Source organism: Thunnus albacares, chromosome 5 (assembly GCF_914725855.1).
Source record: "Thunnus albacares chromosome 5, fThuAlb1.1, whole genome shotgun sequence".
Taxonomy (NCBI): Eukaryota; Metazoa; Chordata; class Actinopteri; order Scombriformes; family Scombridae; genus Thunnus; species Thunnus albacares.
This window is the reverse complement of record NC_058110.1, coordinates 27,938,272-27,960,634: the sequence shown is the minus strand read 5'-3', so window position 1 is coordinate 27,960,634 and position 22,363 is coordinate 27,938,272. Positions and strand designations below refer to the sequence as shown.

The 22,363-nt window shown below is 40.4% G+C and overlaps 1 protein-coding gene across 1 annotated transcript; it reads right to left on the bottom strand.

Annotated features, from left to right (window-relative positions):
- Positions 1–640: 640 nt before the first annotated feature.
- si:dkey-261h17.1 lies at positions 641–21,452 on the bottom strand. Its single transcript, XM_044352040.1, has 8 exons — positions 21,211–21,452; positions 10,358–10,426; positions 9,794–10,044; positions 9,465–9,542; positions 6,447–6,558; positions 4,404–4,456; positions 3,923–4,069; positions 641–2,548 (listed from the first exon to the last, which is right to left on the bottom strand). The coding sequence occupies exons 1-8, from the start codon at positions 21,278–21,280 to the stop codon at positions 2,360–2,362; spliced, it is 969 nt and encodes a 322-aa protein (XP_044207975.1). The 5' UTR covers positions 21,281–21,452; the 3' UTR covers positions 641–2,359.
- Between the last annotated feature and the right edge of the window lie 911 nt (positions 21,453–22,363).

The following is a 22,363-nucleotide window of genomic DNA, read 5'->3' as shown; positions in this document are numbered from 1 at the left end:
TATGTATTTATGTCAATGGTATGTGCTTGTTGTGCTGGCTTTTACGGTTCTGGCAATGTGTGACAACAGGACTGTTTTACAGCACCGTTGAACGGCCTTGAGGGAATATTTGCCTTGTAGGGTGTGGAAGGGGACGGCGCAGAGTAGGAATTCACATGAGACTTGATGTTGTGATGAAAGACGGGTGTGAAAGGATGGGAAACAAACTAGTCACACTGTCACATACAGTGGATGGCGACAGAAAACAAATTAAATATACATATATATATATATATATATATATATGTGAACATGATGATGGATAGTGAGTAAACCCACAGGCTGACATGGTGCTCATGAACGTGTCCTGTGCCGTTTAGCAAAGACAGCTGGTGGATGTTTTCGCTGCCCCACCCAAACAGTGAAAGACAAAACTGTGTGAAGTGATGTCATTACTACTGCTTATGTAAACCAGCTGTGTGACTTTATGGGCTGTATGGGATTTAAATTCCAAGTGTGTTAGAGCACAGATGTATGTATGTGTTTGCATGTGTGTAAGTACATGTGCACAGTTTCTGTGGTTAAAAACATCATTACTCTTTCCACTCACTCTTATGATGGGTTTTTTTTTAATATAAAAATGACTCAGAAAACGTGACAATTCATAAAAAGTTATTTATTTTTCTTTTTTTTTTCATGTTAAATCCAATTTTACACTTCAGGGTGCTAGTAATATTAAACAGTCACATTGGAATGTTAGGAATGAAAAGATATAAAATGAACTGAAAGGAGAAATCAATGTAAGACATCCATTTGTTTTTTTTTTTTGTTACAGCTTGACAATAAAACACTGCAGCTTCCTGTTGTTTTTAATCTCAGGTATGTCAGTAAAAACTGACGTCCCCTGAATTTACAGGACAAACTAATCACAGATTTGAGCCACTAGATCGCTTCTTTCTAACATAGCCCTTGAATATCTTCATGTTACATGACCTAGTTTAAGCATTGTAAAGATGCCACAAAGCACATATTTTAGCCCAACATAAGCTATGAAATGAAATTCTTTGGCACACAGAAGGACCATAACATAGGTGGGTACACAGAATAAAAACAAGACAAAAAAAAGTCACCATACTATATACATGATCATTAGAATACTGATATAAAAAAGAGCATATACAGTATATTGAAAAGAAAATAACACTGACAAATGGATGGACAGTGCAGACAGTCAGAGGCTGTCCTTGCTTTGCGTCCGAGGCCTTTATGAGTTAGTTGGTCATACAGTCAGTCACATGATTTTCAGCAGCGGCTATGAAGCTACATCAAAGAGGCCTTTTGGCTTTGTGATTGATCTCACTTCAGCTTGCAGTGATAAAATTGGAGAATTCCTTGCAGCTCCCCCTCATCAGTGGGATTAAAACTTTAATTCTCATTCATCCTAACCATGGGAAGCAACTGCAACTGTGAGCCATCACTTTGTCAACTCATTTAACCAAATTGAACACTTTTCATGGCTAATGTCTCATGCACATTCAGACACATCACTCACTCACATGCTAATACCACTCATCAAATCAAATATGCATACATACAGTAAGCAAGAGAAGCTTAGATGCATGTATGGATATATACAGTCCATGCACAGTACAGGTACAAGTATACGTTTTACACACACATGCAGGATCTGAAAGCAGCACACACATACACATTCGCACACCTACACAATCGATAACTCAATCACACAAACAAAATCAGAGCCCAAAGGTTTTCCTCTCTGAGAATTTTGTAAACAGATTTCAAGGCAGTGTGATTTGTTTCCTCTCTGTCTGTCATGGCTTTACAATAAACTAAGGAACAATTTCATTTATGTGCTCTTGCTATATTTTCTAGTGGAGGCTTTGGTCGGAGCTTTAAAGCTGATGAGTGTGATGGGTGTTGACAGCACATGGCTGTGATTCCAGGGACTGCAGTCATCATGGGAGCCAGTGCTGATAATGCAAAAATACACCCTCTTCCAACCCACCCACTGCCCATCTCCTGTCTCTCACCTCCAGCCTGGGTGCCATCAACAACCCAGGGACTGAGCCTTCGTCATCATCATCATCATTCATCATTCACCGTCAACATCGTCATCATCAGACTAGTTTTTCCTGATTTTTGTTGAGGCACATAGCCAAAGAAACAGAGGGGGCAATGGGACTATATCAACAGGAGTGTAGGAGATTCTTCTAGTCCCTGATGTCCACTTTGCTGTGGACACTGGTTGAGAAGGAGTGGATTCAAAAAGAGAGGTGAGTTTGCATAGGCATGTGTGTGTGTATGTGGATGGGTGTGTTTGTGGGGTTATTGTCATGGGCTGCAGTTATTTGTGACTGTTTCACAGCTCGGTGTCTGCTGTCTTGGTGGTGGAGTGGCCGTTGGTGGGAGGAGGCTCAGTCTTGGCTGCTTCGGGGGACTCTCCATTTACACTGGGTTTCTCCTGGGTTTCTTGAGGGGGGTTGAGGGGGGCCACGGACACAAGAGTGTTCCCCTGATTTTCCTGATCTACTGGATAAGTTTCCTCTGCCTGCAAATGCAGCACAAATGCACAATACGTTATGGAAAGACTAGAGAGAGAATTTACTTATTGCATGTAGGCCAACTGAACCAGCAGTGAAGTTTTTGTCCCCTATTTTTCTTTTGTATATTTACATGTTGTCATTTGGCAGATGCTTTTATCCACAGCAAGCTGTGGAACAAATTGTCAAATAGCTGCCTGAAGGGTTTTTTTTTCTTTTGTTTAAAAAAAAAAAAAAACTTCAAGTAAGAAACAACTGGAGGTTGCCATTCAAGTACATGTGAAATACCATAAACAACAAGAAAGTGGTGCAACAATCAACAAAGTGCTAAAAAGTTAAAGGGGCTCAAGTGCTGAGGTGTTCACGAAAGAGCTGAGTCTTCATAAATGTAAATGTAAAGCAAAAAATGTCAGAAAGGTTGTTGATGGTATAAATGTGTACATTGGACACGTGTATTAACGTCTCCATCACTAACATAGCAGCCATTTTTTTCCCCATACATCGATTCGGTATATTAAAAAGAAGAACAGCCTCACTGTGCTGCTGTGTTATATGGTTCCTCAGATTAAATATCTTGAGTGAGTTAAAAATGAAGCAGTATATCTCATAATCAGACACAGTTCTGTCATGCATATAAACACTCATATGTACAAAGATGCATCCACTATTCCCCAAACCCTTTCGCTATTACTTATAAACACATCCTCTTATGTGGTCTCTATCATGTGACATTGCAAGTGGTTCATAGAAACAGCTGTGTCTGGCTAGCAGATGAAACAGTGAACTCTGCAGATGAATAAGGCAGCAGAGAGCAGGGCGTGGGTCTTTGGATGATGCACACTCTCTCTGCGTATTCTCTCTGATAGTTGGCCAACAACATTTCCTAATTAAAACGCTGGCGGCAATTTGTGGCAAATGAAGGAAATAGTGCGGTTTTGATTTTAGATGTAGTAAAACATGAACCTTGCCTGAGAAAATCTACACACAGCGTTACTGAATGCATAACGAGAGATGTGATCGCAGACACTCATAAACACATGGTGAAGAAATTTTGATATTAATGATAAAATACACCTAGATATCATATGTAAGGTCACTTAGACCAGTGTTAAAAATTAAATAATGGAATGATTTCAGGTGATCAAGTTAGAACAGTTGGGAACATGATCATACTAAGTATTATGCAATATCTGCATTGGACAAGGTAAAATGTGTGCAATGATTTTCAATTCATGGGCTGTGTGTTGAATGATGTACATCTCCTGTAGAGCCAGTGCTAACATGTGAACCAGTGTGAGTTAATGAGGTCCACAGTGGCAACGGACTGTATATTCTACATTCATTCTTCAGATAAAATGTAAAAAAAAAAAAAAATAGCTCACCAGCCTCGCCCCCTTGGTGTCAGACCTGCGTTGGCATTTGAAGTAACCTATAGTAATTGCAGCTGCAGCGAGCAGACCAGTGACCAGTATTCCCACAAATACAGAAGAATTTGGTGATGTTGGGACATCAGTCTCTGTCACACCCAGCTGCAAACAAGTTAAGGAGATAAAGTTGTGATCAAAAGAAGTATACATGTTAATTTATAGTATTTGAAACCATACAAAAACAGTATTCTTGGGATAATTAAGTAAGAAAGAAAAGAGAATCCTGGGTAAAGTTATCTCAGTCATTCATGAAGTAGGCAGCCAAGTCAAGATTGTTTTGTCTTGACTTGACTTGAAATAAAGAAGAACTAGAGTTCTATCATGTCCCAGGTTTAAACAAAGAGTTCACTTCAGTTGCAGATCTTGCAGTGGTTATTCATGGTTATTTTACCACATTTTACCATATTCAGGCTTGTTGCATCCAGTGCTCTCTTACCTTGTCTTTCAAATGATCACTGCGGAGCACCTCAGCCACATAACCCAACGTAGCTGCAAGGGCAATACGTTTTAAAAATATGTCAGTAATCAATTGATTGAACATTATGGGTACATTCCAAGTCTCTTATTTGATCTTTCCTCACTCCTTGAACCGGAAATCGTTCTGGTCCACCATCACGAAGTCTCTTATTTCTGCTATGAGGAGCGAGGAGCGAAGATACACGAAAGCAGCCTTCCTGAAGTCTTTTACAGGCCGACATGCCACCTTATTGGATATAATTTATTGATTGGACGCTGCAGCTGATCGGACTGATCTGATACATCACAACATCACTGAGTGGGAACAGATTCCAGATTACACTCAAGTGCACCACTCCCTATATTTTATTTATTTTCTGATTCACCATCAAACAACTCCCTTCATTTATTAGAAAGATTTTTCTTTTCATAATTTGTTATTTCCCCCATTAACTTTTATTATGGACAAAATTAAAGTAAGGGAGAGTCTGTCTTTCAGCGAGAAACACTTTTTAAACACATTTATATTTTACATAATTTATCGTCATTTCCATTCAGTCACATATGAGGCTGAAAATTCCTAAGCGTCGGGTTTGCTGTGAATTACATAATTTCCTTTTCCCTGAAGCATTTAGGCTAATAAATAATTTCCGGTGTTCAAGAGACACCCTGGTCATATTCTGGGTCATTAAATAATGAATTTGCAACAAGTGAAGCCAATCCAGAAGTGCCTAAAACCTGCATTCTCTCCAATGGCCATCAGGGGGGCGACTCCACTGGCTCCAAAAATAAGTCTTTTTGTATAGAAGTCTATGAGAAAATTACCCTACTTCTCACTTGATTTCTTACCTCAGTAAACACTTTTGTAATGAGTTTATGGTCTCAATCGCTAGTTTCAAGTCTTCTTCAATACAGCATGATGTTCAGTTTGTAAATTATGGTCGTATTTAATTTAAATTTGACGATAAAGCAGTGTATGCTTTAGGGCGTGGCTACCTTGAAATTGACAAGTCGCTATCACGACGTTGGTTAGGGACCCCAGATTCACAGTATACAGGCATAGCTATCACTATTTCAATGTGTTTTCAGTTCATGAAAGTTAATTGTAACATTTTGATTGGCTAAAAAGTCTTGTTCAGTGTTTGGGTGTACTAAAAGACCCTCTAAGGAGCGAAAATTATCATTAGCATTAACATTATCACAGTTATTAATTGACTGTAAATGCACCGTGCTAACCAAGCTAGCAGTTTACGTTAGGGTCAGCTCCACCCTCTCGTCCAGATATGGTTACTTTCATCACCTCTGGCTCCAAAAATCCAAAATGGCGAAAGTCAAAATGCCAAACTGGAGGTTTCAAAACGCGAGTTCACAAACCAATGGGTGACTTATGGTGGCCACGTCCATTATTTTATTCAATCTATGATTCACAATCAGAATATCAATAAATACAGACGCAAATAATCAATCAATAATATAAACGCACTCTGGTTCACGTGCCTCTGAGCAGGACACAGGAGGATAAATACAGAATGCAGATTTTTTGTCATGTGCACGAGTTTGTTAAACAGGTAACAGGCTACAGAGAGAAAACACTGCTGCTCTGGCAGTGATAACTGTGCACCTTTATTGGTGTCAGGACAGTGCACATGTGTGCAGACACAAAATCAAAAGTCGCTACAGCTGTTAAAACCAACTGACAGCTGATCCAGCTGTGATCAGCTGCTGCCATCGTCAGAAAATGGACATCACTTCACATGACGCGTCAGAGGAAAGGACGTCTCATTTCTCTAAAGACATACTTCCTCCTTTCCTCTCTCCTCGCTTTCCTTCTCCATTCATCCTCGGTGGGAGGAACTAATACTAAGACGCAAGGAAAAGTGAGGGAAATGTGCGTGCAATTTAAGAGACGTGGGATGTACCCGATACAACAAGCATGTGTTATAATCTTATGTATCACATATGAATGAAACAGTGCATGTGCAAGTTATTATACAGAAGGCTGATGTATGTCATAAATACCCACCTTCCTTGCTGGACACCAGTGCTCTGTTGCCTTCCTGGAAGATCTCTAGATGACAGTTTTCCTCTTGGCACCAGGGTGCGGGGTTTTCTTCAATAATGCGTTTAGTGTCCTCCTATAAGAAAGGATTTGGATGTCACATTTAAAGTTAGAGTACATGCTTACTGTGTATGAATTAACAATAGCTATCTTAATAAACTCAAAGGAATAATGCAGACTTTAAACCTAATCTAAACATATTTGTACAGCACATTTCATGAATTATGCTCCTCAAAGTGCATCACATATTACAATAAAATTAAGAAAAAATTAAGCCAAATAATAAAATGAACAAGAGCTGAAACAATTCATCGATCAGTAGATTGACAGAAAATTCTTTTTTTTTTACATAAATGCCAAACTTTCTCTGGTTCCAGCTTTTCACATGTGGAGATTGTTTGATTTTCTTCATCTTTTGTTATATTATGAATATCGTTGGGTTTTGGACTGTTGTTTAAAGACATCACCTCGGGCTTTAGAAAATTGTCATGGGGATTTTTAACAGATATCATTTAATCCAGAAGATATTGTGCAGATTAGTTGATAATGAAAATAATCTTTAGTTGCATGTAGAGTTGGGACAATTTAGTGAATAATGGAAAATTAATTGCCAATAACTTCTTAAATTTGAGGATTTCCTGCTTTGCTCCTTTTTATGTCGACATAACATGTATGTAAATAGAATATCTTTAGGGTTTAGACTGTTGGTTGGACAGTACAGTAAGAAGCAATTGGAACACATCATTTTGACCTCTGGAAACTATTTTCTGACATTTTATGAACTAAACCATTAATTAAATGAAAATATTTAGATTCACTGATAATTAAAAACAACTGTTGAAGCTCTAAAATGAACAAAGGTAAATAAATATTCAACAATGTATAAAAAGTTAATGAAGTAAATCAGTAAAAAAAAAAGCAGATTATTCTTTGAAATTCAAAATGTATTAGATACGTAAAGATGGTTTAATTAGATTCATTACATATTTAATAATCCAGGTATTATTGAAAGTAAATAAAAATGTTGTACTGATAGAACAATCATTAGCATCCTTCTCATACCAAGTAATTTTCATAATGTAAATTCTACAGAAAATAATATATTAAATTAAATTATTCCCTGATTGGGGCAACTCAGAACTTGCAAAAGCCTGAACTAATTTCACATTTTCAGTGTACAGTATGCAGAGTAGAGCCATTTTATCTATTTAGGTTGATCACTGGGGCTAATAGCCAAATGTGTGTTCCCGAATTTTCCCCGCTGACCATCAGTGTACGTAGGCCTTTGTGAGTGTAATGGAAACAAAATGTAGTTGGATGGAAAACTCGCTGACCACACCTTTTTTCCCACCTTATCCCTGAACTATGATATCAGCTCATTGCACAACTTTAGGCTTTGGGACTTTTAGAACACTCTTCATTTTCTGTAATGTGATCCAAACATCTCTCAGTGTTCCCAGAAGACCACTATGAGCAAACCCTGAATCTTCAGTTAGTTGGGAGTGGGCCCACAGCTGGATTCTGCTGTAACACCCAGATCTTTGAGGCAGGGAGGAAGAAACTTAGGAGGGCTGAACCCTCCATGACGCAAAATCACTTCCATGGAATCTTTTCTCTTTATCTATCTGTCTGTCACTTATGACGCATCACATTATGCTCAGGAATCCACCACATTTCTGTTTTTCTTTGACCTCATATGCCCTCCAGCATCCGTGGCTGGAGTTTAAAAACTCAAAAGTTGAATTTGCTACTGAAATAACATGAGAAAGAGAACAAAGTGCGGGTTTTTATTATTAAATGTTAGACACTATCTTTTACAGTGACTGATGATTTAGGGATTTACAGAGGCATGAATAAGACCTTTCTTGTTTTCCACCACTTCAGAGCATTGTTGCTTGATTAAATTTGTTCTATTGATATTCTGTAAGTTTTTCATTTATCAAGGTCTTTCATGCCATTCACTCATTGCCTGAAGGGAATGACCATGTTTTTTCTGTTTTGTTTTTCTTTTCTTTTTTTTTTTGCGATGTGCTCTTTGAACAAATCATCAGCTGGCTAATACTTCTGGCACTTCAGCCCATGTTCAGTTTCAGGTTGAGTTGGACAGATGACTTCTGCAGATGGTCCTGGCTCTGTGGATGTTACAGTAATGACCCAAATAGAGGCTAACCGAAGTATGTGGACTGGGATCTGACCTGCTGCTGCGGCTCCGTGCACCTGGACTGATATACAATGTAACAGTCAGCAGTCAGCTCATTTTTAACATCACAGGTTTCTTCTGCTTTGTGCATCATTTCATTAGGAATTACAGTGAAAGGGAATAATATGATTAAACATGTGATATTTTCTAGAGTTTGGGGTATTATAGATGTCTCACCCTTTCCTGTTGTGACCAAACTTGAAATACGCCTCTATGTGTAATGACTGCTATCTCTTATATAAAAAAAAAGAGAATAAAAAAGAAATTAAGCCGCACCCTTGCAATTCATCCTTTTGCCTTAAGGACCCCAGACCAAGAGAAGAAAGATCAGCCCCACTATTAATTTGTCTCGTGCCAGGAACACAGTCTCAAGATTTACAACGTCTGAGGAATGTCTGAGAAAAGATCTGCCTTTATCAGGGCTATATTTCCAACTGTAGCTCTTTAAAACACATTAATCTTCTTCCTCTGCGTGAAGTAAGCCACTTCCTCTGGAGCCAAGGTGTAGGGGGCCAGATAAAGGTCTTGGTAAAAGGGAACGTGTCTTCAGAACACCAGAAGGTAACCTGTTCTCTCCTCTCGTTTCAGTGTGGTTTTAAATGTTGCATGCCAGAATCTCAGTTGCTGTTCCATACTGCCTGTGGTTGGCAGGGAGCAAGAGACGGCTGAATGAATATAGATCGTGGTAGGATGTAGCCTTGATGGTGGCAGATTAATGTCTTATGAGAATATTCTAGTTTTACAGTCGTACTGCAACAGAGAGGAAAACATGTTGTACTCACACAGTTAGCTGTTGTCACAACAACCTTGACAGCGTTACTTTCTTGGATGCTCTCCTTGTCAACACACGTCACAACCGGCTGTGGAGACAAAAAGTCAGATGGACAAATGAGGTGAAGAGAAGACAGCACACTTTGCACATATACAGGTAGTTATACCCCTCATCCATCAGTCATCCTTTGCGAACACATCATCCTTCAAATCAAAAGTGGCAAAACTAACATGTCTATTTGTCTTAGTCTTTGCGTTTGTGTGATTTTATGCTGATGGCAATACCAACTCCAAATGTTGAAAAGTTGAGCATCTGAACATGGTATAAGCAGGTACTCACCACCACATTTTTAAGAAAAACTTTGGCCTCGGCGGTTGTAGCATCCTTATTGCCTCCAGGACTGGAGGCAACAGTGGTTCCTGAGATGCCTCCATCTGTAACTGCAGTGTTTGCATCGGTCACTGATGGGTTATCTCCAGGAACAACAGACGCAGCAGGCTGGTCAACAGCAGGAGCAGCAGGAGCGGAACTTGCATCTGGGGCAACGGCGGTGCCTGGAGCTGCAACGGCGTCCGTAGCAGATGGGGGCGCTAAGAGCACAATCCAAAGACAATGCTGTCACACACAGGCATATATATTGGGTGTGTCAAGGTTTGTCCAACATGCCAAAACATAAAAACAAACTGAATGTGTCATTCATCATGTCAGTATGGCAAGATTACCTCTATTAGCAGTGGATATAGAGTGATATTATAAAAGAAATTTAAAATTGCATCTCAAATCCCATTGAAACCGCCAGGAACCCAGCACTAATCCCAAATCCAAGTGAGAGTTATTTTTTTTCATTCAATCTATGTCCATACAGTTTCATTCTGCAATTTGTGTGTTTATCAAGGCGCTTACCAGTATTGGGGTCTACAGGTGTGTCAGTTGCTGTGGCATCTGTCGCTGACTCTTGACACATCACCTCATCTGCAAGGTTAGAGAGAGCAAGCAAGACAGAGAGAAAGAGAGAGAGGGAGAACAATTTTAACACTCAGCTTCATCTCATAAATTACTTCTTGTTGACGCCTGTGTAAATTAGTCTCTGCTCTGCGTGTCACATATCTTGCAGTGAATACAATGGGAGAGCATTTGAAATTCTGTTGATGATTAAATATGGGGGGAAAAAATATTTAAAAATGAAATAATAAATCCCATGCCATTGTTTTATGTTAAAAAAAAAAGAAGGTATCAAGGGATGAATTTGCAAGCACACACTCTTTGGAATGAATTTTTGTGTGAATGAGGTCAGGGCAGAGGGTTGGTTTGAACAGCTTGGCCTGGTGAACCAAACCTCATGTGCCAAAGCCAAAGATGCCAAACCAATTTGGCATGTGTTCTCAGGGGCTCTGACTAATTAATAGCTGCATATGGCCTAATTCTCTCTTTCTGTAGGCAGTCAAAAGGTCATGGTCTCCTGACTATCCATCCATCCTTTGGGAGAGAGATCATGTGTCTGTAATAATATTGGGATTAAATTGGGTGGTGCTTTCTCATATAGGTAGGTTTAAAAAAAAAAAAAAAAGCAGGAAAGCATATCCCAAGTTCATGTGAGTTTTTTGAGCTAAATGGATGGATAGCTTGCCTTGGTTGAATCAACTTTACGGTCAGTGTCAGATATCCTTACCCCAATAACCTTAACAATGTATTCATATATAGAGACAGATAACTGCAATCTCTCTTTTGAACTGACTGCTGACCAGGCCAACTGTATATTTTTTATTAGACTGCCCTGTGCAATTAGATAGCAAGCATTTGAGACTTGTGTTGTTTTATTACACCCACACATAGACAAAGAGAGCTCTTTCTTGTACAGCTCAGCCCATCACCCCTGCCCCATGAGGAAACCATAACTGAATTAGCATCAGTGTGTGTTCAGGGATTACATTGCCTATTAAAAGCCATAAAAAGAGAAAACTAAACTTTGCAAGTATAACTCAACTCGAAGGCTAACAAAGGCTTTTAGAATTGTAACTCAATTAATCCTGCGCCATCATTTCTCTCCTCCACATGGAAGGAAACCAGTGTAATGTGTGAACAGTTTAACGTCTAACCAAAACTATGCTTCAGTCAGAGGAAAAATGTGTTTTGGTGCACCACTACCATTATTTAGTTAAGCACCAGATACATTTATATAAATGAGATGGATTTAGATGTTTAGTGTGTGTTTGCGGTCCTATAAACATGACCGACTTTAACAAACTTAGGGAGAAGTTCAGAGCTCTTTGTAGGAATGTCAGCAACTAAAACAAAAAGTACAGTAGCGTTACATCATTTCTTCCCTTGAATAACAGCTGGCAAGTGGCAGCCATGATAGTATGTGTCCAGTACTGCAGACCAGGCTCTGTATAAAATGGTCTCCTGCGGTGCATTTTATCTCGACACTGGCGTCAACTGGCTGAACATTGTCCAGAGCTGGTCATATGCTGCATTTTAACTGGTGTAAGTGGGCATAAATCCTAATGTTTAAGTGTGCTATTAGGGCCTTTGGCTAATTGCCTTCGGCTTGAGCTGGTATGTTTATTAGTGCAATAATGTGGGACAAAAATGTTTAGCCTCCACACCACAGAATTAACCTATAGGGCCTCAGTGTATGCCTCATAGGTACTGTATAAAGATTTTCTTAGCACAAGGAGTAGGACGATAGAATATTTAAAAGTATTTCAGTTAAATATTATATGTTGAATGACATAAGCATGATTATTTATGTTTAGAAGCTTTTACCTCCCCAGTTTCTGACAAAATATCAATCATTGCATTCACCATAATAGGTTCTCTTGCCTTCTAAACACAAATTATATGCACAGATTCTGCACACAAAATCAGATATATAGCACATTGCACATGCATAACCATACACATGGATAAACTCATATGCATACACCAGTCTACTCACTGACTGTAGTGTCACATGTATCACATGCTTAAACTCCAGGCACTATATTTCAGACATTCATCCACAGTAACACTTCACCACAGTGGACACCTCAAACAGCTGTGTGAGAAATCTCACTGTGTTTCCAGCCAGGTTCCTCAGCATCAACACACAGCCTCTGGACTTCCAGTCTCAACACAAACACACAGAAACATACATAACACTCCCACTCCATATAAACACAAACTTGGCTTTTCTCCAGAGTTTTTGATGGGCTCAGAGAGTAAGGCCAAGTCTGCAGACTACATAACCTCTTGGTTCAAGTAAATCCCGCTCTTCACTACTCTCTTCATTACTGGGCTACATCAACTGTATTTCCTGCCCTGGCTGTCCTCCTTCAAGCTTTCAGCCTGGGTGTTCCAGTCTTTGACGTGGTATGTGGTGTGTAGCTATGCCAGATGTAAAGAACTAAATCATAGGTTAAATAGAGGATAACGTATGGGCCCGGGATGATGAGTGACAGTTCAAATCCTGCATATTTTTTGCCTGTGTTTGGACAAATCAACAGCAATTATAAAGGCAGTACAAAGGCAGATACTTCCAACTGTAAATGACAAATTTGGTGGACGTTTCAAATGATTTGCAGCACCCTTTCTGCTCACATAGTTAGCTTATGTAGCCCCTGATAAAATAAGTGCTTTGGTCTATGAAAATCTTCCAGACCACAACAGTTATTGTTGACATGCTGCAGGAATGTGTCGCAGCATGTGCTTCACTTTATACAACAAGTGAATGTAAGCAACTTTTTAAGTCAGTTACACCATAAACAGATCACTTATCAGGTCCATTAATAAAGCAGTCCTAATCCCTTGGAAGATTGTCAGGAATTTCACATCTGACTGCAATTGATCATGTATGGAAAAATGGATTAAGGAAGGTCATTAGTGACTTGACAAACCTGTATTGCACATCATCACTCACTACTTGAATTCCAGGATAAAATATGCATTTTTTCACTGAAAATAAATCACATTACAAGGCTGATATTGACGCAAACACATAAAAAGTTCTGTAGGACTGCGCCCTGCTTGGACTGATGCACACAATGAAGGACAGTGATGAGATTATAACAGATGTGAAGGTTCCAAGGTTTAGCTCTTTGTCAGGTGGTGAATCATAGATTTTCAAGGCATCCAGACAACTGTGGACTCAGGAGAGAAGGGAGGAGAGAGATGAAGAGGTGGAGGGGGAGCCTGTATCTTATCATCCATTTACATACTGAAATTGTTACGAAAGCCAGATCCTACATTTTTACATTTGCTTCTGTTTCCTTCCAGACAACCTTCTTTCTTTCAACACCTTCTCCTCACTGGAGAAAAGCCTTGCAACTCTTATACACTTATACACAAACACACCCACACAAGTTCACGATCACTCACAGCTGCATAAGTGTACGTAAGAGTACATAACTTTCTCTGGAGGAAGTAAATACTGATACTATCATGGTAAGAAAATGGGAAAACACACACTTATTTTCATCATTTTTATTTGCTACGTGCGAGATCCGTTACTTTAACTGTTGATGTGTGTTGATTGTAGCGTGCGGGGTGCACACATCTTGACTTCAGCATCCGGCTGTTGACTCTAATGCTCAACGGTCGCTTTCCTTCCTCTGTCTGTTAAAGCCTATGGAGAACTATTGTATTCTTAGTGGTGGCCATAGATCATAAGAACAGAACTTGTGATGCAGTGTTGCAAGTTCCTAGATGAGCTCATTGTTCCTTGTTCCCCATGACTGACAGAACCAATGGCCAGAGCTACAAAAATAAGACCCATAGTGCGTCATGTGCCTGTTAACAGGATTTTAAATGCCAGATTTTAGCACCTCTTTTTGACTTTGTGTCATTTAATGATGTAGTTTAAGAATATGTGAGCTGACACATGCTGCAAGAGTGGATAACTACAGACAATACTCTGCTTGCCTTTGTCAGTCTCCTCTATGTCAGTTACAAGCAGCTGCAGCACCAACAGTTTTTATGTGTGTATATTTTGATTACAGCTATCTGGTCCCATACTCAGTCACTTACCACATCCCTGCCTCACTCACTCATCTGTCATGGCCTTTCCCCATTCACTCAATAAAGTCTAGCTGCCATTGTGATTGCCTTATTTTAACCCTCCTGCTGTTCCAGCGCTTGGATTTAGGGTGGGGAGGAGTGAGGAAATTGCAGTAAAAACAAACATTGTCACACCTGATTAAACGGGTGCAGTCTGAAAGTTTGAGCAGGGGACACCGGCCCTTTGCATATGGTATTCGAGGACGAGGCCTGCTTCCTATCTGAGGAGCCAGCGAAGGAGGCCTGAAGAGGGGAAAGAGTGGTGCAGCTGCAGAAAGTCCCCTTAGGGAACTCTTTCCCCTCCCTACATATCATGTCAGAGAGCTGTGAAATCTGTGACATCATGCTCAAGAGGGAAGCGTCAGCTCTAAATCTTGGGACTTACATTTGACCTCCACCCAGACAATAGAGACAACACCTTGGCTGTCAGTATGTGCCACGCCCGCGTTACTTGTCCTGTGTCCTCTGCTTCCAGATGTCCACAGAAGACCCTACTGTCTCCCCTCAATCCTCCCTCTTCATTCTCTATTTGGAGAAATGTCACATCAGCTTAGTTTCCACATACCCTTCTGGCACTAAATGTTCCGGTTGGCCAAATGTGACAGCAAATAATTGATCTATTAATCTTTCCATTTTTTAAATTTTATAGTTATGTCTATAAAATGTCTGTCTAGAAGCCAAAGGTATTCAATTAACAATGAAACAAATAAAACAGTGAAACGCATCAAATCATCACATTTGAGAAGTTGCCGATCATTGAATGTTTGGCATTTTTGCATCATAAATGACTTTAAAAGATTATCCAAAGTATTGTTTTCTCTCAGTCAGCTAGTCGATTAATCAACTGATTGTTAAAGCACAAGAGGAGACATGATCCTACGTCTGGCTGTAGTCTGCTTATAGGAAAGAATACAAGTTCTTGCAATCATAGGGACACTATCCTCCAGGTAATCTTGCAACCTCATAGCATTCCTTAAATATTGCATTATCCAACTTCTGGGACTGTGTGAAAAAATAAAAAAGACATATGCTATTGCTATAGAATATACCCAGTGTGTCCATAGAAACACCAGATACAGTCCATTTTACTATGACTTGCTACTCCACCGACTATCTAGAGGAAAAAAAAAACACTACTCAGATCCCCGAATGTGAGAACTATTTTTGTTTCTGCACAGACGGGTGGCAAAAGTTGACTTTTCCGCCTGGTCCACACCCCTGCTGTTTTTAAACCAAACATAAGATAGTTTTAGACGAAAAAAAATTAAAGGAATTAACAACAGGTTATGGAATGTTATCCATGCACATCCTATAGGACAGGATGCGGCTGTGACAGCACACGGCATGCAGCGACCTCTTCGACCTGCAGAGTAAAACACGCTGGAGGCTACAGATAACCGGCACCACCTCAGGCAGACACACACACACACCACACTAACTGTTATCTTTGGGATACAGCACAGGGATTGATAATTTTACTCTAACTTAAATTTTTCTTTCTCCGTCATGTATATTGGTGCAGTGCTGATAAAAACCAAATGCTGAGAAAACCCTGGAGAAGGATTAAAGCAAAGAATGTAAAGGTAACATTATGATTGATAGCAGCTACAGATCATTGTTTTTAATCAACCGCTAATTTACTCATTAAAATAGTTTCAGCAGGGCAGTGAAACTTAAAACCTGTGTTTCCAAAACAGTCCATCCATTTTGTTAGTGGATGAGAAACTGGAAACACCAGCTGCTTGGAGAGGCTGTAGCAGCTAGCTGCTCTCCTCTCTGTGTCAGAACCAGCACTGGGCTGCAACAGCAGATGTCCATGGACTGGTTCCAGCTGCTGTTTTTACATGAGATTGTGTGGGGAGAGGTTGTAAAAAGATATCGAAACCTATAGCCCTAAACAATCTGGCTTTGATATAATTATTGCTAAGGAGCCAAAGTGGGAGAGGAAGATTGAGAAATAATAGCGATAATCTGATAGCCTTCCAGATATGGCTAAACTCTGCAGTTTTCTATTGCAAAAGAAAAAAAAAAATGGGTTCCTTACAAACACATATACTGTCCATACATACACAGACACATACAATACAAATGTGAACGCCGTATCCACACTCAAAACCTTCAAGAATAGTAAAAGGGCATGATGTTGTGTTTTCAATTAGTATACAGCATGGCCTCAACAACATGCCTTTTAGTGAGCATTAATTACCAGGAGCAATTATTCTGGCAGTCAAAAGGTCTCAGCCAAGGCTCATTAAGTGCATTTATTCCCCAGGGTAAACAGTATATCCCTCCATAAAGATAGCCCTGCCTAGTTATCCGACGTACAATGCTATACACACTCGTTGCATTCCACTGGAATTTGTAGTAATATCCCCATAACTTTGCATCAATCAGTGTGAGGAGAATCACTAAGCTATTGCTGAAGTTTTAGTTTCGAGCCACAGTGAAAGGAAGAAGAGGAGGCTGCGTCCAAGTTCTTATTTTGGATTCACACTATAATCTTGGGGCTGCTCATTAGCTGAACATAGGGGAGATTTTGATCTGAGCAGTGATATCTGGAGTTTCTCTGCCTTGGTGCTGCTTGTCCCGCCAAATTTTCTGGGCTGAAAATGAAGGAGAAACAGGAGGAGAGGACTTTTTTTTTTTTTTTTTTCTCCGTTATGCTGGTAAAACCCAACAGCTGTAAAATTGCAGCAGGGTGCCAGGGGAACAAGGAACAATAAGCTCACCAGAACAGCAGTAATTGGAAAAGGAAGATTTGAATGCAAGCACGGCGTCTGCTACCCATTAAGATTGTTTCACTAGGTAAATATTGTTGCTAGACGATCTATTTCTCCACGTCAACTCCTTTTCCTGGATGATCATTTAGTTTGTGGCGACAGTGGTTTTATTTTCTTATCATTAATATGTTTTCTTTGGATTACAGCTGCCTTCAAATGAAGATAATTCAGGGAGAGAAAACAACTTTTTTAAAGTCCTCCCCTTGTTATGGTGATTATACTGATGAAGGCTGGCAGGTGAGGTAACAGAATGAACACTGATGACAAGCGGTGTTTGTTCGAATATTTTAATGATTTCAGCCCAACCAGGCTCTCTCGCTTCAAGGAATTACTATAGCAAAATTGGCAGTTTGACAGAACGCAGGCTCCAGGTTTAATTACGTCGCGAGCTCACGTGGCTCCTCAGTCATAACTTTGGGCCCAAGTGGACACACACACCCTCGCCTGACATAAGACCACTATCTGCCAAGGTTTATATAAAAGACCCACGCCCTCCAGCAGATGACGTGAATCAAACTTCACCATCACAAGTTGGGAATGAAGGAATGCTGGTCAATAGCTGAAGGCCATGAGAAACAAAGTGGCAATATTCTGCCCATGTTTACGTTGGCAGGGCGAAGCTGCTGTCTGAGAAACAAGGTTTTTTATATTTGTGTGCAGGGAGATATTGATGCTGATGTCTACTCTCTGTAAAGCTCGTGCCTCCTCTTCTTTTGTACTCACTCAGCCTTAACGGTTTATACCATCTTGAATGACTTGTATCAGTGAAGGCCACTTAAGTGTGTGCTATACAAAAGAAATAATGAGCTGTGGCAGGGATGGCTTTGCGCATGTGCATACAGGAACACATGCAGACCAAATTTGGAATCTCGCAACCACAAGCGAATATCTTGGTTTAATTTGGTGTATTCTAACAACAACTGTCACAGCTCATTCTGCTCTGCCTGAGGCCCTGACTTAGCAACAGAAACAGTCACTGTAGATGACAAGCTGAAATGAGCTAGACAAGATGTCCCCCCCCCCCCCCCCCCCCCCCCTCCCATCTCCAGAGCCGATTTAAAGCTTGGGTTTTCCCCCCGAAATCTTGAGAGTGAAAGAAAGCTTATAACATACTCCAAGAGGCGATGAATGACATCATCCAACATTGCAGTCCATGCCCATTTCAGTGCTACATATTTGTAAGCCTGCATAAATGCTGAATGACAGCCATGGGAAGTGGGAGCATAAACTAAATCTGTGTTTGCCAGAGAGTCAGGGTGATTGGCTTGCTTATGTGTGACAAGGATGTTTGCTCTGATAAACACAGTCAAACACATTCTCCAATCAAGTGCATCAAAGTGCTTATCCTGTTTCTCCTGCATCCTTCCACTCAATCTCTGTCTTGTTTGCCTGACTGAGTGTTGCTATCCTACAAATCTAAACTGAGATGATCATCAACAGTAAATGTTATTAACTGAACTGCAGATAAGCACATCTGGAATTAACTGCTCTTTTCAGTGAATTTTACTGTGCCAGTACAACATATACTCCACCCAGCTAATGTAAGGATGCCACATTATTTTAGCCTAGTGTTTGATAATGTTCTTTTTTTTCTCCATAAGCAACATTACATGCTATCTGACTCTGTATTCCTGTTGCCAGATGAGTGAGTCCAAGGCCTTTGTGGAATGAGTTTGCTGGTTTCCATGGTTTCCAGATATCAGAGAGAGAGAGAGAGAGAGAGAGAGAGAGAGAAAGTGAGAGTTTAATGGTCAGGATCTTCAATTGTTTGGGTAAATATTACGAAGCATGTTTTTATATCCGCCCTTGGATCAGCTGCCTCGCCCATTTGCCCTTGTGGGGCTAATGACATCACTGCTACCAAATCTGATGTGGCATTGATTAAACCTCCTGATCCACAGCAATTCCAGAAAAAAGACACAAGACAGGAGCCGTGCAGTGGAACGCCTCTGGATTTACCAGGATATTTGACAAAGAGTCTTTTTTATGTAGATCAATAGACAGTAGACAGCCATAATGGATCATGGACCATTAAAATTGTCTGTGTCTTTGAAAGAATATTGACGTCATTGGGGCCAGACCTCTGACCCATAAACCACTGCAGCCATATTCCTATATTGTGAAAAAGTGTCAAAGAGGAGACAGTTTGTCTCTTGTGACTTGATCAACAAAATGGTTCAAATGGTACAAAGTTGATGCAATGAATCATTTCATATATTTAAGTGAGAGATTTTACATTTTTTGTTTTTTTAGAGCCATATGTGACCATGCCTCTCTGCAAAATTCACACTGCAATGCCAGTTGGACACAAGTGTCAACAATGTAGCAGGTGTGTGTGATTGTAAGACTACTGTTGGATGTGGTAAAGAATAGAGGACGGGTCACCAGACCTCAGACAACACCCATGTAATATTCTTAAAGTAGAAATCAGAAGCTGTCCGCTAAATCTTAAAACAGAGATGAGAGGCTTGTGCTACTGTAAGATCCTACTCAGTTAATCAGGAGTTCAATCAACAGTTAATGAAGACCACTTCTGTATTGTTTGTGCACAATTAAAACATGAAATCTCAATGGAACTCAGATACCACAGATAAACTGTGCCTGATGGGCAATATGCAAATATGGCAAAAGGCAAGATGGGCATGGTTGTAATCACAATTAGGAATAGCAAAAAAAAAAGAAGTAATTATAGAGATAACAGGCTAGCTCTTTTTCACGCAACAACAGTAATAAACAAAAAATACATTGATGTTGATTATTAGTTGTGTCTTAAAATGTTGTCCATGTATCATGGCTTTAATTTCTCAGTGGGGTGTGCTCAGAATTATTAGATTTCCATGTAAATCTAATTACCATCTGTTAAGCTGCTGATGGAGGCGGTATGTGGTTTGCCTCTTTAGTGTGCAAACTGCAAACATGTTCCGCCATCTCATGATGTTTTCCCTTTTAAAGTAAACCCTTAGTTATTTTTATCAGCCTGGAATACTCCTCCTAGTCTTCCCAAGGTCACTCAAAACATTTACTGTTCCTGCGTCCATAGACGAGGCCCATAACTGCTCTGCAGAAGTCGTTACGCTGGGCTGAACTTCAACTAGTCCTCCTTTACAACCAGTGAGGCAGCAGCACCATCCAAGCCATACATCACCCTGCAATTAGCATCAGCCCTCAGACTGATTTGGAGTGGACTGACCATTGAGTCCACACACATCCACATGATCCTACACACACACACACACACACACACGCACGCACACTTAATGTTCACAGATTTGGAGGGAACACAGTTTAGGGAACTATTTCTGCTCTCTGTTGAATTCACATGTGTTGTGTGGTCACTTAGTTATATGTAGCACACATGCAGCATGCACATGAAATATCTTTATAACTCACTGGAGTCACAGTCAGGCATATGGCATCAGGCAACAGAAACAACAAAATTGATCCTATTTTTAAAATCAAACTCATCTATATTTTGATTCTGTTTTGTGTGTATGGTTTTGATACTTTTAAACACATTCAAACACGTATTAGCTCCACCCAGAGGCACTGCAGGATGTAAAGCATAATTACTCTCAACTGCAACTTTCCACTACTGAGCAGACCCTTTGTGTCTGCAGCCGCCCCACTGCAAACCATGCCTCTTTTGCGTCTGTGTGCAACCTCATGGTAGAACCCATCAAAGCAAACCCTCCAACTAGTGTGTACAAAGCTACTGTTTATGTACATACCCATGAAGCATGAAGTAAATTTTGCCCACTATTATGTCAGAGACTTTTGGAAACAAAAACACAGGGAAAAAAAAAAAAAAAGCAAAAAATGAATTGAATTCCACACACAGCGTAAGACTGTGTGATAGATAACCACATGGGGATAGAATGAATTAGAGAGTAAAACAAACTTTCAAAAGAAGATACTATAATCAATAACTATGAGAGTACTCACTGCTGAGCAATAGAGCGCAGAGCAACAGGACTCCAGCCATCCCATTCATTCTCCACATGGACCCAGCCATCCTCTCTGGTCAGATTCAGCGCAGCCGGTGGAAGTGTGTTCCTGAAGGAGTTAGTGTGTGTGTAAAAAGTGTGGTAAGTGATGGTGAGTGTGTGAAGGCTAGGGGAGTTGGGAGTTTCCTGTGAGGTCTGAGTGAGCGGGACAGACAAGCAGGATAAAGCCTGGCTTGTGTTCTGTTGCTCTTTATATGGCCCCACTCCTTTGGCCTCTCTCTCTCTCTCTCTCTCTCTCTCTCTCTCTCTCTGTCTCTGCTCTTTCCACACCCCTTTTCTAACTGCCTGCTGTTAACCCGTTTCCCTTGATGCAACCGTCCCTGCTTCCACCCTTCTGTATGTGTGTACATGTACCACATTCACCACATGCACCAGAGAGATAGAGTGACACGGGTAAAACTTGGCATGCAGTTGAGCTTTATCTGAAAAAGTTGACACTCTTTTGTAGACGTTTGCACAGCTTGTGTGCTAGTGATGTAACTGTTTCTGCAGTGTGGGGATTGTGGGTGAACTTTTGGAAAGTGTCAGGTGATGTTCAAGCTTTGGCTTGGCTTGAAAGGATTTGTAAAAATCCTTTTTTTTTTTTTTTTTTTTAAAGATACACATGGTAAACAGTAAGCACTCCTCCTGCCTCCTACATGTTGTGTAGATGGCTGAGAGGTCTGTAAAAGCACATGGCATCACACACACAATGCTCGGCCTCAATTTTTGTGTGTCCCTGGACAGATGACTAACAGCCTATAGTGAGTCATCCATTGAACCGCACAAGCACACATGCACCCTTACACGTACTGAACACGCCTTTTGTCAAATGTTGAAATACACACGCACCGACATCACAGACAACAAACATACATGCGATTTTGTAATTACATCACATCAGCAGAAAGTGACAAAGTGTTGCACAGATGTGTGGTGTGTTGTAGGAGTGTGATAGTGATTGTTTACATCCACACAGAGATGTGCTGTTCCAGACATTCATGCGGGCCACATCTGGAAGCACTGCAGTCCCACCACTGGGTTTCTGAGGACTGCCTGGAGACTTGCCTGTCAAACAGTGCAACCATATGAAGCTGAATGGAGCCAAGCTC